General features: G+C 34.7%; 1 protein-coding gene across 4 annotated transcripts in view; it reads right to left on the bottom strand.

Annotated features, from left to right (window-relative positions):
• RBM41 (RNA binding motif protein 41) overlaps window positions 1–19,306 on the bottom strand; it is an 82,191-nt gene that overhangs the window by 7,730 nt on the left and 55,155 nt on the right. For 3 of the 4 annotated variants that reach the window (XM_088028691.1, XM_028089748.2, XM_028089749.2), the window contains 2 exons: window positions 16,554–16,701; window positions 9,729–15,038 (listed from right to left, as the gene is read on the bottom strand). In XM_088028691.1, the coding sequence (XP_087884817.1) occupies window positions 14,872–15,038; window positions 16,554–16,701 (315 nt within the window). In that variant the 3' untranslated portion in view covers window positions 9,729–14,871. Of the gene's footprint in view, window positions 1–9,728; window positions 15,039–16,553; window positions 16,702–19,306 lie in introns of those variants that run through there. The other variant, XM_088028690.1, reaches the window with a different exon arrangement.

Below are 19,306 nucleotides of genomic sequence, written 5' to 3'. Positions count from 1 at the left end.
GTATATATATATATAATGGAATATTACTCAGCCATCAAAAAGAATGAAATCTTGCCATTTACAACGACATGGATGGAACTAGGGGGTATTATGCAAGTGAAATAAGTCAGAGAAAGACAAATACCATACGATTTCACTCATATGTGGAATTTAAGAAACAAAACAGATGAACATATGGGAAGGGAGGGAAAAAATAAGATAAAAACAGAGAGGGAAGCAAACCATAAGAGACTTTTAACTATAGGAAACAAACTGAGGGTTGCTGGAAGAGAGGTGTGTGGGAGATGGGGTAACTGGGTGATGGGCATTAAGGAGGGCACTTGATGGAATGAGCACTGTGTGTTAAATGCAAATGATGAATCACTAAATTCTACCTCTGAAACTAATAACACACTATATGTTAACTAAATTGAATTTAAATAAAAAATTAAAATAAAGAAAAAATAGGTGATTTCTGATATATTTTTGGAGATCACCTCTAGGTAATCTCCAGGATTGCTTATGGATATATGTGGAAAGTGAGAGGACAAAAGGAATGAAGAACATACTGAGAACTTGGATGATAGTGCCATTTTACCAATGAGGGAGACTAGAAAAATGATGGGTTGGGGAGGTAAATATTCAAGTCTTCTATTTTGAAAATGTGACATTTGAGATGGCTTTAGACATTCAACCAGCCTTGTCAGGAAATCAGTTGGTATAAGAATCTAGAGCTCAATAGAAAGATCTGAGCTGGAAGCAGATTTGGGTCATAAGCCTATAGGTAGTAATATAAATTCATGAAACTAGATAAGAACTGTTAGGGAGAAAGTAAAATCAGAAAAGAATAGGCTAGGTAAGGAGCCCTGGGGCCCAATAACATTTAGACAAGCAGAGAAGGAGCCATAAGACAACTGGGAATTTATTACTGAAGTAGGAAGAAAATCAGGATTGTGGTGTTACAGAAGCCAAGACAATAGTGTTTCAAGAAAGAGAAAGTGGTAAACTGCATTGAATGCAGCTGAGAAGTTGAGACATAATGAGGACAGCGAAATTACCATTGATTTGGCAAGATGGGGTGAGGGGTGTTACAAAAGACCTTGTCAAGAGCAGTGCCTTATTGAAACAGATTTAGGAGAAAATGGGAAATATGGATACAATGACTATAGAAAACTTTAAGAAATTCTGCTGTAAAGAAGAGAAAAATGGAACAATAGCTTGATGGGAATGTGAAGTCATGGAAGTTTTTTTTAAATAAATAGGATGTACAAGAATATGCTTATATGCTGATAGAAATGAGACTGGTGATGCAGAAAGAGAGTACACTTATGTGTTAGGTCCTTGAGAAATCAGGGGACTGGAATCCAAAGCACAAATGAAGGGGATGGCCTTTGATAGGAGCAAGGATATTTCATCCATTGTAATGATAATCTAATATCTATTGAGCTCTTAACTATGTACCAGGTACTACTTAAAACACCTTATACATATTCACTTAATGCAACAAGACTGTGAGGTAGAAACTTTTACTGCCCTCATTCATTTTAAAAAATGGAAAAAACTATAGCATAGTTTAAATAGGTTAGTCAAGTTCACACAACTAGTAAATGGTAGAGTCATGATCTGAACACTGGGAGTATGGCATTAGATCCCACACCCTTACCCACTATTCTATACAGTATATGGAGAAAGCTAGAGTGTAGACACAAATTAAATAGATGGTAGATTTGGTTATAAAAAGAGGAGGAAGTTCTCATCTGATTGCTTTTATTTTCTTAATGAAATATGAAACAAGATCCATATCAATATCTATAGATCTGTCTCATTCCTTTTAATGCCAACATAATACTTTATCATATAGTTGTACCACAATGTAGTTATTTAACTAATCAGTTCCCTATTGATGAAATTTTGTTTCAAGGTTTTTGTTATAACAAAGCTGCAATGAATATTTCTGTGCATATATCTTTGAGCATATATATATTTCTGTGTAATGGATTTCTAGAAGTAGATTTTCTAGATCGTCACAATTAAATTTTTAATAGAGACAGCCAAATTGTCCTCCCAAAAGGTTACACTTATTTATACTCTTATCCAAAGTGTATGGGGTGTCTACTTTCCATACCCTTGGAAACACTTGCTTTTATCAATCTTTATAATATTTGATACTCTCATAGGTTATAAAAAGAACACCTAGTGCCCAGGTCTTTGTTTCTAAATGAACTAGGGCTCCATGTAGAAATGGTTGATTCTAGCACTGGGATAGGAAAAACAAGATTAATCTTGAACAACTTGTGGTGCCAGAAAATAAGGAAGTAGTCAAACAATGGGGACCTGTCAAAATGACATAGAAGCTCTCAATGGTCAAAGTTGAAACAATTTGAACAAAATAATGATAGTATTAGGTTATAAGTCAGAATAAAATAAACATCCATTAGTCCATGCTGATATAAATAAATGAGTAAATAAATGGGGAAGATGGGATATCTTCCTTATAGAATTTCAATTAATACATATAGAAGGAATGAAAGAAATAAAAAATCAACATTAGGTATAAACACCACAGTAGTAACTGTCACTATCAAGAACAATTGATGAATGCTAAAATTAGGGGGCAAAAGTATGAGAAACAGGATATTTAAATAGTCTCAATGTACTTTCCTACAAGATATTTATTAATTATAAAGAGGAAAATAGTAACTTTATAGTGAAGCTTACCAACCACCACCTTAACCAAGTGATCAAGGTTAATATCACCAGTATTAAGACATATCAGCATTAGCTATCTGATGCACTAAAAAAGGCAAATCATGGAGAGGAGTTGAGATGGCAGAATTTGTCTGGCCTAAGTTTGTCTGGTCCCTAGAATTCAGCTAGATAGTTATCAAATCATTCTAAACACCTGCAAAATCAATTGGATCTGAGAAAAGAAATGCTGCAATTCTACAAATAGAAAAGTGATCACTTTTTGGAAGGTAGGAGGTGCAGAGACTTGAATCTGGGGTGATATGTCAGAGGATACTGTGGAGGGGAGGGAGCCAGCTTACGGAGGCTACCGCAAAGTAATATAAGCAGCGGAGTGCAAAGTTGGAACTTTTAGAAGTCTCTTGGGGTGCGGGAGGGGGACATCCCTGGCTTAAAGTGCTTAGGTGGTGAAGCAGGGTGGAATCCCAGGTGGGACAGCGTGGTCTCAGGATCCCCGGCGTCACAAGAACAGGGGTGCCTGAGCGCGGCAGAATTTCCAGGCATCGGAGCAGGGAAGCTGGCTGAAAACCATGAGTCTAGGTGCGGGATTTCTGCTTGGTGTTGCCATAAAATGGGAACTGCTGCACAGTCACGTGACTGCTTTCCTGGCAGGGGCCCAGCAAAAGACAGAAGCCTGGTGAGACTCCCACCTTCCCCAGGGAGGAACAGTGCAGGTGTGCGCTGCAGGTGTCCATGAAATTTGGTCTTGAAATTCAGTCGGGCGCCTGAGATAAAAACACTCGGTCATAGGCCAGGTGAACACAGAGTTAGGATGGAAACTGAGGAGACAAGAGTGACTGCTTTTCTATGAAGGCTCACTGAAGAGTCGGGGGCACGAACTTTCAGCTCCGGGGCTAGAGAGCGGTAGGCAGCCATTTTCATCCCATCCCCCACATCAGTGCTGAAAGTCTTCAGGGAGCAAAACAGTGCCACATAGTGGAATCCAGAGCTGCTTACACTTAGCCCAGCCCGCTGGCAAGAGCAAAGAAAGACACCTGAGAATCAGCGGATCAAGTGCCTCCCCTAGAAGACTAGTAGGAACAACTGGATAGCACCAAGTCTACTGATCATAGAGAACCAAAGCTTCAGCTCTTGGGGAAAAGTATATAGCATTTGTGGTTTTCTTTATTCTTTAGTCTTTCAGTATTATTTTCTCAGCAATTTTCTTATTTTTTCAATTCATTTTTAATTTTTGTTTATATATATCATATATATAATTTTTTAATTTCCTTTCATTGTATTTTATCCTATTTCATTGTATATATCTTCTGTATATTTTTGAGTATATATAAGTTCTTTCTTTCCCATTTTGGGATCCAGTTTCTTTAACAAGCAGACCAAAACACATCTAGGATCTAGGTTTTTTTTTGTCCTCTTTTGTTTCTTGTCTGATTTTTTATTTTGTTTTGCTTTGTTCTTCTGTTGTTGTTATTGTCTTTTCTCCTTCTTTCTTCTATTCTTTTCTGGAGAAACTTATGAGATGGAGAAATTTACCCCAAAAGAAAGAAAAGAGGTAGTACTCACTGCCAGGGATTTAATCAATATGGATATAAGTAAGATGTCTGAACTAGAATTTAAAACAATGATTATAAAGTTACTAGCGGGGCCTGAAAAAAAAGCATAGAAGACTCTAGAGAATCCCTACTGCAGAAATAAAAGAACTATAATCTAGTCAGGCTGAAATTTAAAATGCTATTACCGAGATGCAGTCCCAAATGGAGACTCTAAAAGCAAGGATAAACAAGGCAGAAGGGTCAGTGATATAGAAGATAAAATAATGGAGAATAAGGAAGCTGAAAAGAGGAGAGAAAGACAACTACTGGATCATGAAGGGAGACTTAGAGAGCTCAATGATTCTATAAAGCAAAACAATATCTGGGTAATAAGGGTCCCAGAAGATGAAGAGAGGGAGAAAGGGGCAGAAGGTTTATTTGAACAAATTATGGCTGAGAATTTCCCTAATCTGGGGAAGAAAACAGGCATTCTAGTCCAGGAGGTACAGAGACCCCCCTCAAAAATCAATAAAAATAGGTCAACATCTTGACATATAATAGTGAAGCTTGCAAATTTCAAAGATAAAGAGACAATCTTGAAAGCAGCTTGGAACAAGAGATGCTTAACCTGTTACAAGGGTAGAAACATAAGACTTGCAGCAGACCTGTCCATAGAGACCTGGCACCCAGAAAGGACTGGCATGATATATTCAACGTGCTAAGTGGGAAAAATATGCAGGCAAGAATACTTTATCCAGCAAGGCTATCATTCAGAATAGAAGGAGAGATAATTTCTAGGACAAATAGAAACTAATTTGTGAACACTAAATCAGCCCTGCAAGAAATATTAAAGGGGATCCTTTGAGCAAAGAGAGAGCCCAAAAATAACAAAGACCAGAAAGGAACAATCTATGGAAACAGTGACTCTACAAAGGCACTAAATTCCTATCCTTAAATAATTATTCTGAATGTAAATGGACTAAATGCTCCAATAAAAAGACACAGGGTATCAGAATGGATAAAAAACAAGACCCATCCACATGCTGCTTAAAAAAAACTCTTTTTTGACACAAAGACACCTCCAGATTGAAAGTGAGGAGTGGCGAACCACCTATCATGCTAATGGAAATCAAAAGAAAGCTGAAGTAGCCATACCAATATCAGACAAACTAGATTTTAAAACAAAGACTGTAATAAGAGATGAAGAGGAACACTATATCATAATAAAGGGCTCTATCCAACAAGAAGATCTAACAATTGTAAATACTTATGCCCCAACTTGGGAGCAGCCAAATATATAAAGGAATTAATAACAAAATTAAAGAAACTCATTGATAATAATACAGTAATAGTAGGGGATTTTAACACCCCACTCACAGCAATGGACAGATCATCTAAGCAGATCAACAAGGAAAGGATGGCTTTGAATGACACATTGGACCAGATGGACTTCACAGATATATTCAGAGCATTTCATCCTAAAGCAGCAGAATACACATTCTTCTCGAGTGCACATGGAACATTCTCCAGAATAGATCACATAATGGGTCACAAATCAGGTCTCAACTAGTACCAAAAATTAAGATTATACCATGCATATTTTCAGACCACAGTGCTTGAAAACTTGACGTCAAACACAAGAAAAATTTGGAAGGAACACAAATACATGGAGGTTAAAAAGCATACTACTAAAGAATGATTGGGTCAAGCAGGAAATAAAAGAAGAATTTAAAAAACTACATGGAAACAAGTGAAAATGAAAACACGACAGTTCAGGAGTTTAGAAGTTTTCCTTCCATTTCTATTTTTTGGAACAATTTGAGAAGAATAGGTATTAACTCTTCTTTAAATGTTTGGTAGCAAAGTTGTCCTAAGAGGGAATATATAGCAATACAGGCCTTTCTCAAGAAGCAAGAAAAGTCTCAAATACATAACCTAAACTTACACTTAAGGAGCTGGGAAAAGAACAGCAAATAAGTCTAAATTCAGCAGGAGAAGAGAAATAATAAAGAATAGAGCAGAAATCAATGATACAGAAATAAAAAAAAAACAAAACAGAAGAAGACACCAACCAAACTAGGAGCTGGTTCTTTGAAAGAATTAACAAAATTGATAAACTCCAAGCCAGACTTATTAAAAAGAAAAGAGAAAGGAACCAAATATATAAAGTCACGAATGAAAGAGGAGAGATCACAACCAACACCACAGAAACACAAACAATTATAAGAGAATATTATGAGCAATTATATGCCAACAAACTGGGCATTCTGGAAAAGATGGACAAATTCCTAGAAACATACAAATTACCAAAGCTGAAACAGGAAGAAATAGAAAATTTGAACAGACCCATAACCAGCAAAGTAATTAAATCAGTAATCCAAAATCTCCCAACAAACAGAAGTCCAGGGCCAGATGGCTTCCCAGGGGAATTCTACCAAACATTTAAAGAAGAGTTAATACCTATTCTTCTCAAATTGTTCCAAAAAATAGAAATGGAAGGAAAACTTCTAAACTCCTTCTATGAGGCCAGCATTATCTTGATTCCAAAACCAGACAAAGACCCCACTATAAAGGAGAATTATAGGCCATTATCCCTGATGAACATGGATGCAAAAATTCTCATCAAAATACTAGCCAATAGTATCCAATAGTACATTAAAAGTATTATTCACCGTGACCAAGTGGGATTAAGGTCAGGAACACGATAGGGATGTCCACCCTCACCACTGTCACTCAACACAGTATTGGAATTACTAGCTTCAGCAGACAACAAAAATAAATAAAAGGCATACAAATCAGCATAAGAAGTCAAAATTGCACTCTTCACAGATGACATGATACTCTATGTAGAAAATCCAAAGGACTCCACCAAAAAATCGCTAGAACTGATACAGGAATTCAGCAGTCGCAGGATATAAAATCAATGCATAGAAGTCGGTCGCATTTCAATACACTAACAATGAGGCAGAAGAAAGAGAAATTGAGGAATCGATTCTATTTACAATTGCACCAAAACCCCGAGATACCTAGGAATAAACCTAATCAAAGAGGTAAAAGATCTGCACTTTGAAAACTATACAACAATTATGAATGAAATTGAGGAAGACAAAGAAATGGAAAAACATTCCATGCTCATGGATTGGAAGAAAAAATATTGTTAAAAGGTGTATGCTACCCAAAGCAATCTACATATTCAATGTAATCCTTATCAAAATTCCATCAACATTTTTCACAGAGCTGCAATAAACAATGCTAACATTTGTATGGAACCAGAAAAGTCCCTGAATAGCCAAAGGAATGTTGTAAAAGAAAAGCAAAGCTGGAGGCACCACAATTCTGGACTTCAAGCTGTATTACAAAGCTGTAATCCTCAAGACAATATGGTACTGGCACAAAAACAAATACATCACTGGAACAGAATAGAGAACCCAAAAATGGACCCTCAACTCTATGGTCAACTAATCTTCAACAAAGCAGGAAAGAATATCCAATGGAAAAAAGACAGTCTCTTCAACAAATGGTGTTGGGAAAATTGGATAGCCACATGTAGAAGAATGAAACTGGACCACTTTCTTAACCCATACACAAAAATAAACCCAAAATGGGTGAGAGACCTAAATATGAATCCATCAAAATCCTAGAGGAGAACACAGGCAGCAACATTTTTTTTTTTTTTACCTCAGCTGCAGTAAGTTCTTGCTAGGCACGTCTCCAAAGGCAAGGGAAACAAAAGCAAAAATGAACTATTGGGGCTTCACCAAGATAAACAGCTTTTGCACAGCAAAGGAAACAGTCAACAAAACTAACAGGCAACCTACAGAATGGGAGAAGATATTTGCAAATGTCTTATCAGATAAAGGGCTAGTATCCACAATCTATAAAGACCTTATCAAACTCAATACCCAAAAACAAATAATCCAGTCAAGAAATGGGCAGTAGACATGACCAGACATTTCTCCAAAGAAGACATAAAATTGGCCAACAGACACATGAAAAACTGCTCATCACTAGGCATCAGGGAAATACAAATCAAAACCACAATGAGATAACACTTCACACCTGTCAAAATGGCTAAAATTAACAACTCAGGAAACAACAGATGTTGGTGAAGATGCAGAGAATGGGGAACCCTCTTACACTGTTGGTGGGCATACAAACTGGTGCAGTCACTCTTGAAAACAGTATGGAGTTTCCCCAAAAAGTTAAAAAGAGTTACTCTACAACACAGCAACTGAACTACTAGGTATTTATCCAAAGGATACATAGTGACTTAAAGAGGCACATGCATCCAAATGTTTATAGCAGCAATGTCCACAATAGCCAAAATTTGGAAAGAGCCCAGATGTCCATCGACGGATGGATAAAGAACTGGTATACAATGGAATATTACTCAGCCACCAAAAAGAATGAAATCTTGCCATTTGCAATGACATGGATGGAACCAGAGGGTATTATGCTAAGTGAAATTAGTCCGAGAAAGACAAATACCATATTATTTCACTCATATGTGGAATTTAAGAAACAAAACATGAATATAGGGGAAGGGAAGGAAAAATAAGATGAAAATTGAGAGGGAGGCAAACCATGAGATGCTGAACTCTAGGAAACAAACTGAGGTTTGCTGGAGGTGGGAGGTGGGTTGGGGGATGAGGCAATTGGGTGATGGGCATTAAGGAGGGCAGTTGATGTAATGAGCACTGGGTGTTAATGCAACTGATGAACACTAAATCCTACCTCTGAAACTATATAAAAAAAGGAGGGCACATCACTTCTCTGGTATTCTTAACAAAAACATATAACCTCAGTCTAATCATAGGAAATCATGAGACAAACCCTAATTAGGGACATTCTACAAAATAACTACAATAAATAATAAATGCAATGTGAGATACTGGATTTGCACCTGGATCATAAAAAGACGTTAGTGGCACAAGTGGAAAAAATCAAATAAGGTCTGTGAGTTAGTTAATAGTACTGTAGTAATATTATTTTCCTGCTTTTTGATAATTATACTATGGTTATATAAGGTGTTAATATTAAAAGAGGCTGGGTGAAGGATATATGGTAACTCTTGCTATTTTTGTAACTTTCCTATAAATCTAATTTTTTTTTAAAAAGCTCATTGTCCTAATTTTTACTACTCTGAATATTTATCTTAGTTTATTAGTCATTTATATTTGTTTCTATACATTTTCTTTTTTACCCATATTTTTCTCGCATTATTTACTTTTGTATATTAAGAAAATTATATATATTGTATTTTAAGAAAATTAGCTCCTTGTGCATGGCAAATTATTTTCTAGTTTGTCTTCTGACGTTTTTATAGTGGGTTTGTGTGTGTATGTATATGTAGATGTTTTTAACTGATGATTTCTGCTGACCTGTGTGCAGAAAATAAAGAATAGTAGCTAAGTGGCTTTAAGTCTTCCATGTAATTAAAAGACCACAGAATAGGAACAATACTTTATGACTTCTCTCCATTAAAAATTACATTTATTTAAAAAATTCACATATAGTAAAATTCATCCTTTCTGGCATATAATTCTAGTTTTGACAAATGCATACACTCAAGTAACTATAATCAAGATACAGAAACTTTCCATTATTAAAACAAATTCCTTGTGCTACCATTTTGTAATCAGTCTGCCATTTTTTAACCCCTGACATCCACTGATTTGTTCTCTGTTCCTATAGTCTTGCCTTTTCCAGAATATCATATAAATGGAATCAAACTCTAAGTAGCCTTTTGAGTTTGGCTTCTTTTACTTGGCAAAATGCATTTGAGATTCATCCAAGTTGTTGCATGTTTCACAGTTCATCATAGTTTTTATTGCTGAGTAGGATTCTATTGTATGGATATACTACAGTTTGTTTATGCACCAGTTGAGGGACATCCTCCATTTTTATTTTCCTCTGTTGTTAGTGATCTGCAGGTCTAGCAAAGGGCAGAGGTGAGATTTCCCACTCAACAGGACTAAGTTTCTTCTGAAAAGTCCAGCTTAGAAGTATGTCCCTGGATAACATGTGCAAGAGGTTATACCAGGATAACTTACTTCCTCCCCTCACACTATATTTAAAATTGAAGAGTTAATCCTAAGTGAGCACTATATCAAAGGAATGGGAGTTTGTCCTGAGTATAGTTAGATGATATCCTCAGAGCAGGCCTGACAAATATCCTGGAAGCCAAATCATTTGTAGAGTATTAAAAAATTTTTTTTAATTTAAAAAAACTGAAAAAAGTAAAAATCACCCCAAATCACACCACTTTAAAAATTTTATAAAGCAAAAGTCCCCTTTCAGTCTATCTAATCCTACTTCTAAAAGGTTTACAATTTGGTATATATATTTCCCAGCTTTTTCCTAAATTTATTCAGAAATGCCTATATACACATGTATCATACATATACAAATGCTTTTGTTTACAAAATGCATTCACATTATACCATTTCTTGCTTTTTAAATTAATACAAAATTCTGCACATCATACAGATCAGAATGTATTCACAGATATACTCCATTATTTTAATGGATGTATAGTATTTCACTAAAATGAATGTGTCATGATTTATTTATTCATTTTCTTATTGATGGACAGTTGGGTTGTATCCAATTTCTTTTTTTGGTGACTCTGAGATATAATTCATAAAAATACAATTCACCTATTTAAGGTATACAATTCATTATTTATAGTATATTCATAGAGTTGTACAATTTTCACCAGTCAATTTTAGAACATTTTAATCAACCTCTAAAGAAACCTCATACAATTCAGCTATCACCCTCAGCCCTGAGCAACCACTAATCCACTGTCTCTATATTAATTTACCAATTCTAGACACTTCATATAAATGGAATCACATAATTATATAGTCTTTTGTGACTGGCTTCTTTCATTTAGCATGTTTTCAGCGTTCTTCCATGTTTGTAGCATATATTAGAAGTGTTCCTTCTACTTTTTGGAAGAGTATGTAAAGAATTTGTATTAATTCTTCTTTAATGTTTGCTAGAATTTATCTGAGAAGCAATTCGAGGCTAGGCTTTTTCTTGTGGGTATTTTTAAGAGTTATTAATTAACCTCTTTACTTGTTATAGACATTTTCAGATTTTGTTTTCCATTGGTTCCAGTAGTTTGTGGGTTTCTAGGAAATTTTCCATTTCATCTAAGTTATCTAATTTGTTATATAATTGTTCATAGGGCTCCTTCATAACACTTTTTATTTCTAGAAGGTTGGTAGTAATGGTCCCTCCTTCACTTCTGATTCTAGTAATTTGAGTCTTCTTTTTTCCCTGGTCAATCTAACAAAAGGTTTGTCACTTTTGTTGATCTTTTTTTATAGAACCAACTATTAGTTTCATTGACATTCTCTACTCTTTTTGTATTCCCTGTCATTTATTAATCTTTTTTATTTTCTTCCTTCTGCTTACTCTAAGTTTAGTTTGCTCCTCTTTTCCCAGTGTCTTAGGCACAAAATTGAGGTTATTTATATGTGATCTTTCTTCTTGTTAAATATAGGCATTAGTATTTATAAATTTTTCTCCAAGCTTTGCTTTTGGTGCACCCCACATTTTGGTATGTCATGTCTTCATTTTCATTCATCTCAAAGGATTTCCTAATTTCCCTTGTGATTTTTTATTTGACCCATCGGTCATTTAAACGTGTGTCTAATTCATGTTTATGAGTCCTTCAACTTTGTTATTGATTTCTAACTCTATTCCAAGGAGTCAGAAAACATACCTTGCATGATTTCAGTCCACTTAAATTTACTGAGGTTTGTTTTATGGTCTATGATATGATCTATTCTGGACATACTTCATGTGCCCTTAAGAAGAATGTGCATTCCATTCGTGCTGGGTAAAGTGTTTTATAGATCACTTTAAGGTCTAGTTCATTATGGCACTGTTCAAGTCTTCTATTTCCTTGTTTATTATCTAATTGTTCTATTAATGAAAATGGGATACTGAATACCCCAACTCTTACTGTAGACTTGTGGACTTTTCCCTTCATTTAATTCAGTTTTTGATTCATGTATTTTGGTGCTGTGCTGTTAGGCGCATATATAACTTTGCTCTATCTTTCTGATGGGTTGATTCTCTTATCATTATAAGATGTCACTCTTTATGTCTAATGACATTTTTTGTTTTAAAGTCTATTATTTGATATTAGTATAGCCACTCCAGCTTTCTTACAGTTGCCATTTGACCGCTATTTTCTTCTATCCTTTTACCTTCAATCTGTTTGTGTCTTTGAATATAAAGTGTGACTCCAACAAACAGCATGGAGGTGAATCTTGCTTGTTTTTCCCAGTCTGACACTCTCTGTCTTTGATTGGTTTAATCCATTCATATTTATTGTTATTATTAATATAGGTGGACTTAAGACTGCCATTTTACTGTTTGTTTCCTACATGTCTCTGGAGTTTGTCTTTGTTTCTCTATTCATCCTTTTGCACTGAATATTTTCTAATGAAAAATTTAAATTTCTTTAATAATATTTTCACTATATATTTTCAGTTAGTTTTGTAGTGGTTGCTCTAGGGTTTACCATACAAATCTTAACTGAATTGGCTTCAGATATATATAAACTTAATTCCAATGATATAAACACCTTATTCCCATATGAACCTCCTTCTTTCCCCACTTTTTTATACTATTATTGTTATACATATTATTTCTACACATTATTAACCCAATACACTGTTATAATTATTACTTGATATAATTTTATGTGTTTTAAAGAAGCTCAGAGAAGAAAGAAGAGCAAATAAATATTTGATGCTTTTTTATATTAACTTTATTTCCCACTTCTTGTTTTCTTCACTTGTTCCTGTAGATTTGAGTTACCATCTGGAGTCATTTCTATAGTCCAATACAGCTTTGCCTCCACCCACCTCCTATGTCCTATTATTGGCAAATATACTGCATTTTTATATGTTATAAACCCAACAATGCAACTATGTACATATTGCTTTTTAAAATTACTTTTAAAATCAATTAAGAAAAGAAAAATGCATTTAGACTGTCTCTTCTTATTATGTAATTACCTTTACCCATGCTACTTTCCTATATGTGTAGATTTAAATTATTATCTGAGGTCACTGCTTTCTGCCTGAAGAACTTCCTTTAATGTTTCCTGTAAGTCAGGTCTGCCAGCAACAAGTTTATGATTATGTGGGAAGACTTACATTTTATCTTCATTTTTTTAAAACACAGCTTTATTGGATATAGGATTCTATACTGACAGTTGTTTTCTTTGAGCACTTGGAATATGTTATTCCACTGCCACCTCCATTGTTTCTGATGGGAAGTCAGCTGTTAATCTGATTGGGGTTCTCTTGTAAATGATGTTTCATTTTTCTCCTGTTACTTTCAAGAGTTTCTCTGTCTTTGAGTTTTAGCATTTTTATTATGATGTGTCTGTGGATTTCTTCTTTATCCTACTTGGCGTTTGTTGAAATTCTTGGATGTGGGACATTTACATCCATTATTTATTGGAATATTTTTTCTGCTTCTTTCTTTCTCTTCTCTTTTTCTGGTCCTCTCATTACAAGTATGTTTGAGTGCTTAATGGTCCTACTCTCTGTTCAACCTTCTTCATTTTTTTTCCTTGCTGTTCTTCAGCCAAAATAATATCATCTCATTTAATACTTACAACCCAATGAGGTAAGTAGTATTATTATCCTCGTTTTATAGATGAGAAAACTGAGGCTCAGATTAAGTGACTTGCCAAGGTCACGAAGTGGTAAGTGTGGCTGTGAAGTTCAAACACAGGTCTGATTCCAAAGTTTGTACTACTTCATCTATATCATATTTTGTTTCTATTCTCCAGCAACTACAAACAAACCGAGGGATTTGGGAATGGGTGGCTCTCTTCTAGAGAATGCTTTCTTCCCACCCTCCTTTAGTATTGTTTGCTAGTATGTTCCTCTTCTAAAATTCATATACCTAATATATAACATATATTAGATAGTCACTCAATGTTTATTGCTTTGAATTCAATGATTACTCAATGGTAGCTAGCTTAAATGACTATGAGAACATCAATATTTTGACCTAAATGCTTTCATTAGAAAAATATATAGCTTTTTGAAGACACTGATAACTTTATGGGGAAGCATTGATTAAATATGTGGACTGACTTATGAAAATACATATTGTCACTGCTGATAGTTCTCATTCAACAGCATTTGTTGATGTTTAGGCCTGGGGTGGTCATTTATTTACTAGGTGGATATAATTAGGGATAAATGAGCTCTAGTAAATAAGTATTTCAACATTTAATTAGTGTTTTAGTTCTGCATATAGGAGGCAATCTTGGAAAGAATGTTATCTTTACAGACAAATATTGAAGACCCCAGATAAATTATAAAGATCTTAAAAAATCCTTAGAAATAATCATTTGTAATTTATCCTGAGAAAATGATACTCTTTCTACCCTATGCTTCATACTTGGCATATGTCTGTCCTATATAGTCTTTGATTATAAAATACGTTTTCTAGCTATTCATTCTGAAACTGAGAGGGATTATCTTAGTTCTTCCCTCCCTCAGTTAGTTTCTCTTCTTCAAATCCAAACAAATTGCTATCTATACACAAATTCTAGATCCAAGATTCTGATGCAGGGAAGACCTCCTGGGACTCACCATCTATATATCTTTTAGCTACCACTGATTTCTGCTGTGTTATCTGGAGCAGATGATATGAGAGAAGCAGCCTGGAGGTCTGACCGTTGCTTTTTGTTCTTTCCAAATTCTATCACCAGTATTTTCCCACGTAGTTTATATCCATTTACTAGATATAATGCTTGCCTTGCTATCTCCTTATCTAAAAGAGAAAGAAAAAAACATCAACTTACATTGGGCTTAATAATTCAATTCCATTCCAAGTCTAGTTTATGTTGTTTTGCCTTGGAGTTAAATATAGGCTATAAGGCTATATAGTTATTTAATTTTATTACCTTTTCCATAATCTCAAATTCATACAACTCAGCAAGATTAAACTAATGGCTAAGAATAATGACAATAAAAACTTAAAATGGATGTTTAGAGTGTCTCCTAATTCAAAGATAAGGTTAAAGAAACAAGAATATAGACAGTGTGCCAAAGAAAGCTAAGCTATAACTAATAACATATGAACCTCTATCTTAGATAACAGATTACAGGTATTGTGATAATGAAATCATTTTCAAATTGGATGACATGAATAAAAGATGTTATCATGGTACTGAGGACATTTTGTTACTTTTTTCTTTTGATGGAAGAGTGGGAGCCCTCATTGGGATAAATAAGCTTGAGAATTCCTGTAGGCATATGGATGCTTGAGGTATGGGAGTATACAGTGTATAGCAGGAGTTTTCAATCTATGGGCCTCAGAGCCTGGATGTGGGAAATTTGGAAGTGGAATTATTGCTCAGAGTCTGTGAAATCATAGGGAGACAAGCAATGTCTTTAGACTAAACCAATTTATGTCTCACATATGTATATACTACAAATTTTCAAATTTTATACTACTGTTATTAGTAAAACAGCTGTTCACTTTAAAGTACTTAGTTTATAAAATCTTTTTATTATATAAAAACCACTAGTATAGAGGATCCACAAACCTTCAACATGATAGGAAAGATGGCATAAGAATGTAAGAAAAAAGTGAAGGGGAGTTTTGGTACTGCTTACATGTAAAAGTACTTGCCTATACATAGACTACTAGGCTATTTATAAGTAATGATAGTTTAGGGATAATGAAAGGTATAGCTCCTACGCAGCTACCACCAAAAGACAGTCTGGTCTGTTAAAGAAAATGAAATTCCTATATCATTGTTCTTTTAATTAGGATACTGAAGTCATGTATTAAGATAGAAACAACTGTTAAAAGAATTTAACATCATTCACTAATTATGAATTACTAGTGAATTAGCATGTTAACTTATAGTCTCTTAGTCCCAAAGGAATAGGGCATAAGGCAAGTACAAGTATTCTGACAAGAATACCAATATATTAATAAGTAATATAATTATAATTTAAACTAGAAATACTATCATCAGCAAAGGGAAAAGGTACATTTTGATAGAGAGAAGGAAGTGCCAAGATTGGGGAAAACTGAGGACAGTGGAATAAGGTGGTCAGTCAAGTATTGTCAATGGAGAAGAAGCACAGAAGGGAGGACAGAGGAACACTGAAAACATAGTTTCCTTACTTCTCTTTCCTTCTTCCCATGCGCTTGTTCAAGCACATGCTTCTTATTACTATGGAGAAATGAAAGGGCTAGATTTAAATTAGAGAGGGTATAAATAATCTCCAATGAACTGATGCTACAATTGATTATCCAGAAGAAGCTACTTACTGGGAAAGGTGATAAAAGCCTGCCCCCTCATTCGTCCAGTCATCATTCGGAATTGAATTGGTGGTCCTTTTTTCTCCTGGAACCGAGCGAACAATGAGACAAGATCTCTTTCGGTCACCCGAGGGCTAAGGTTCTTCAGGTATAACACCTAATATAAACCAAGGATCAACAGAAATATCACATGAGGAAGGTAAGGCAACTATTTCACTTTGGTTAGAATTAGTTTCAGATAAAGATGGCAGACTGAATACATGCATCTAATTTCACTCCCTACAGAAAACTCTCTAAAACTATAGGGACTTAAAAAAACCCACAAACCCACAAGATAAGAAAGAACAAGGAAAGGAGGCAATAGCAGAAATATTCTGGAAGCTGGAAAATAATTAGATAAGTGTACTCGAGAAAGGTGAATCTTAAACCTGCAGTGGGGAAAGCCGGGAACCAACCCAGTATACACCTAAGAATCCTCAAACAGTTTAGGAACTGATAGCTTCAGGTACTTCTGAGAATGAATGTAAAGGGATAAGGTTAAGATAAGGTGGGTAGGTTGAAAGTTGTTTAAAAACCAACTAGATCTTAAATATCTTCCCCTAAAACTAGCTACCAGGTAAAGGCCAATCCCAATCCCAGTGAATAGTGGTAGTTCATTTTCTGAATATGGGAAATGCCAGACACAGATGAGGGTATAAATACTGTATCTGAACACAAGGAGATTAAGAGAAATAATGCACACTAAATATGATTAGCCTAGAGAAAAGATAAAAAAAAAAAATACTGGTTTGGCATTGGGAATTTCTCCAACAAATGGACCAACCAGATGACTTTAAAATGAAGCTAAAAGTTAACAAGGGCCGCTCGTCTGCTTTTTGGCCCCTACTCATAAGTATGGGCACAGATTACCAGCCATCTGAGGAAAGCCTCTAATGTCAAAGAGAGAACAGAACAAACAGAAATGAAAGCAAATGGAAAAAAAAAAAAAAAAAACAGACCATGCAGGGTGAAGAAAACTTCAAAAAATCATCACTAATACTCTCAGAGGAATGAGACAATATTCTATTAGGAATGGGATGCTATAAAAAAAAAAAGAACATTCAAGAAAACAACAAAGAACCCTCAAATACAATTAAAGTTCTTACCAGCTTAAAATAGATTTTTATAACTATAAGATGTTTTAAGGAAGGCCCATTGTAACCCTAAAGAAAATACCTATATAAGATAAACAAAAAATAAGAAAGGAAAAAAGCACATCACTACAAAAAATCAATGAAACACAAAGGAAAACTTCAAGAGAGGAAAAGAGGGACAAATGAGCTACAAGACAGAAAACAAACAATAAATGGCGATAGTAAGTCCTTTCCTATCAATAATTACTCTACAAGCAAGTAGTATGTTAAACTCTCTAACCAAAGACAGAGTGGCTGAATGAATACAAAAACAAGTTCCAACTACAACTGTCTACAGGAAACTCACTTTGTATTTTAAGGCCACATATAAGCTGAAAATGAAAGGACAGAGAAAGATATACCATGCAAATGATAACCAAAAGAAAGCAGGGTGGCCATGCTTTTATCAGACAAAATAGACTTTAAGTAAAAACTGTCACAAGAGACAAAAATGGACATTATATAATGACAAAAGGGTCAATTCACCAAGAAGATATAACAACTATAAATATATATGCACCCAACATCAAAGCACCTAAATGAAGCAAACATTGAGAGAACTGAAAGGAGAAATAGATAGCAACACAATAATACTAGGACATTTCAATACCTCACTTCCAAGAGCAGAAGGAAAACTAGAAAATTCACAAATATGTGGAAATTAAGCATCATACTCTTGAACAACCAATGGGTCAAAGAAGAAATAAGAAGGGAAATTAGAAAATATCTTCAGACAAATGAAAATGAAACGACAACATAACAACATTTATGGGATGCAGCAAGAGTAGTACTAAGAGGGAATTTTATAGTCATAAATGCATACATTAAAAAAGAAGATCTCAGGGGTACCTGGCTAGTTCAATCGGTCAAGCATGCAACTCTTGATCTCAGGGTCTTGAGTTCAAGCCCCACCTCGGGCATTGGAGACTACTCAAAAAACAGAAGAGAAGAGAAAAAGATCTCAAATAAACAACTCTACAACTTAAGGAACTAGACAAAGGATCAAATTAAGCCCAAAGTTAGAAGGAAAGAAAAAAAGATTAAGGCAGAAATAAACAAGAGATTGGGAAAAAAAACTAAGAGCTGTTTTTTTTTTAAAAAAAAAGATTAACAAAACTGACTACCTTTAGCTCAACTGAGAAAAAAGAGAGAAGTCTCAAATAAAATCAGAAATAAATGAGGAGCTGTTACAACTAATGCCACAGAAATAAAAAGGATTACAAGAGACTACTATGAACAACTATATGCCAAAAAATTGGAAAACCTAGACGAGAAGGATAAATTCTTAGAAACATACAACCTACCAAGACTAAATCATGAAGAAATAGAAAACCTAAAGAGATTTAGAACTAGTAATGAGATTGAATTAGTAATCAAACACCTCCCAGCAAAGAAAAGCCCAGGACCAGATGGGTTCATGGGTGAATTCTACCAAACATTTAAAGAATTATTGCCAATCCTTCTCAAACTCTTCCAAAAAACTGAAGAGGAGGGAACATTTCCAAACTAATTTTAGGAGGCCAGCATTACCCTGATACCAAAAGAAAAAAAAAATGACATTATAAGAGAACTACAGGCCAATATCCCTGA

This window comes from Eumetopias jubatus, unplaced genomic scaffold (assembly GCF_037043125.1).
Source record: "Eumetopias jubatus isolate StellerSeaLion01/CBP00866 unplaced genomic scaffold, mEumJub1_p1.0 scaffold_11, whole genome shotgun sequence".
NCBI lineage: Eukaryota > Metazoa > Chordata > Mammalia > Carnivora > Otariidae > Eumetopias > Eumetopias jubatus.
Note: the sequence above shows the minus strand (reverse complement) of the source record. Positions and strands in the feature narration are given on the sequence as shown.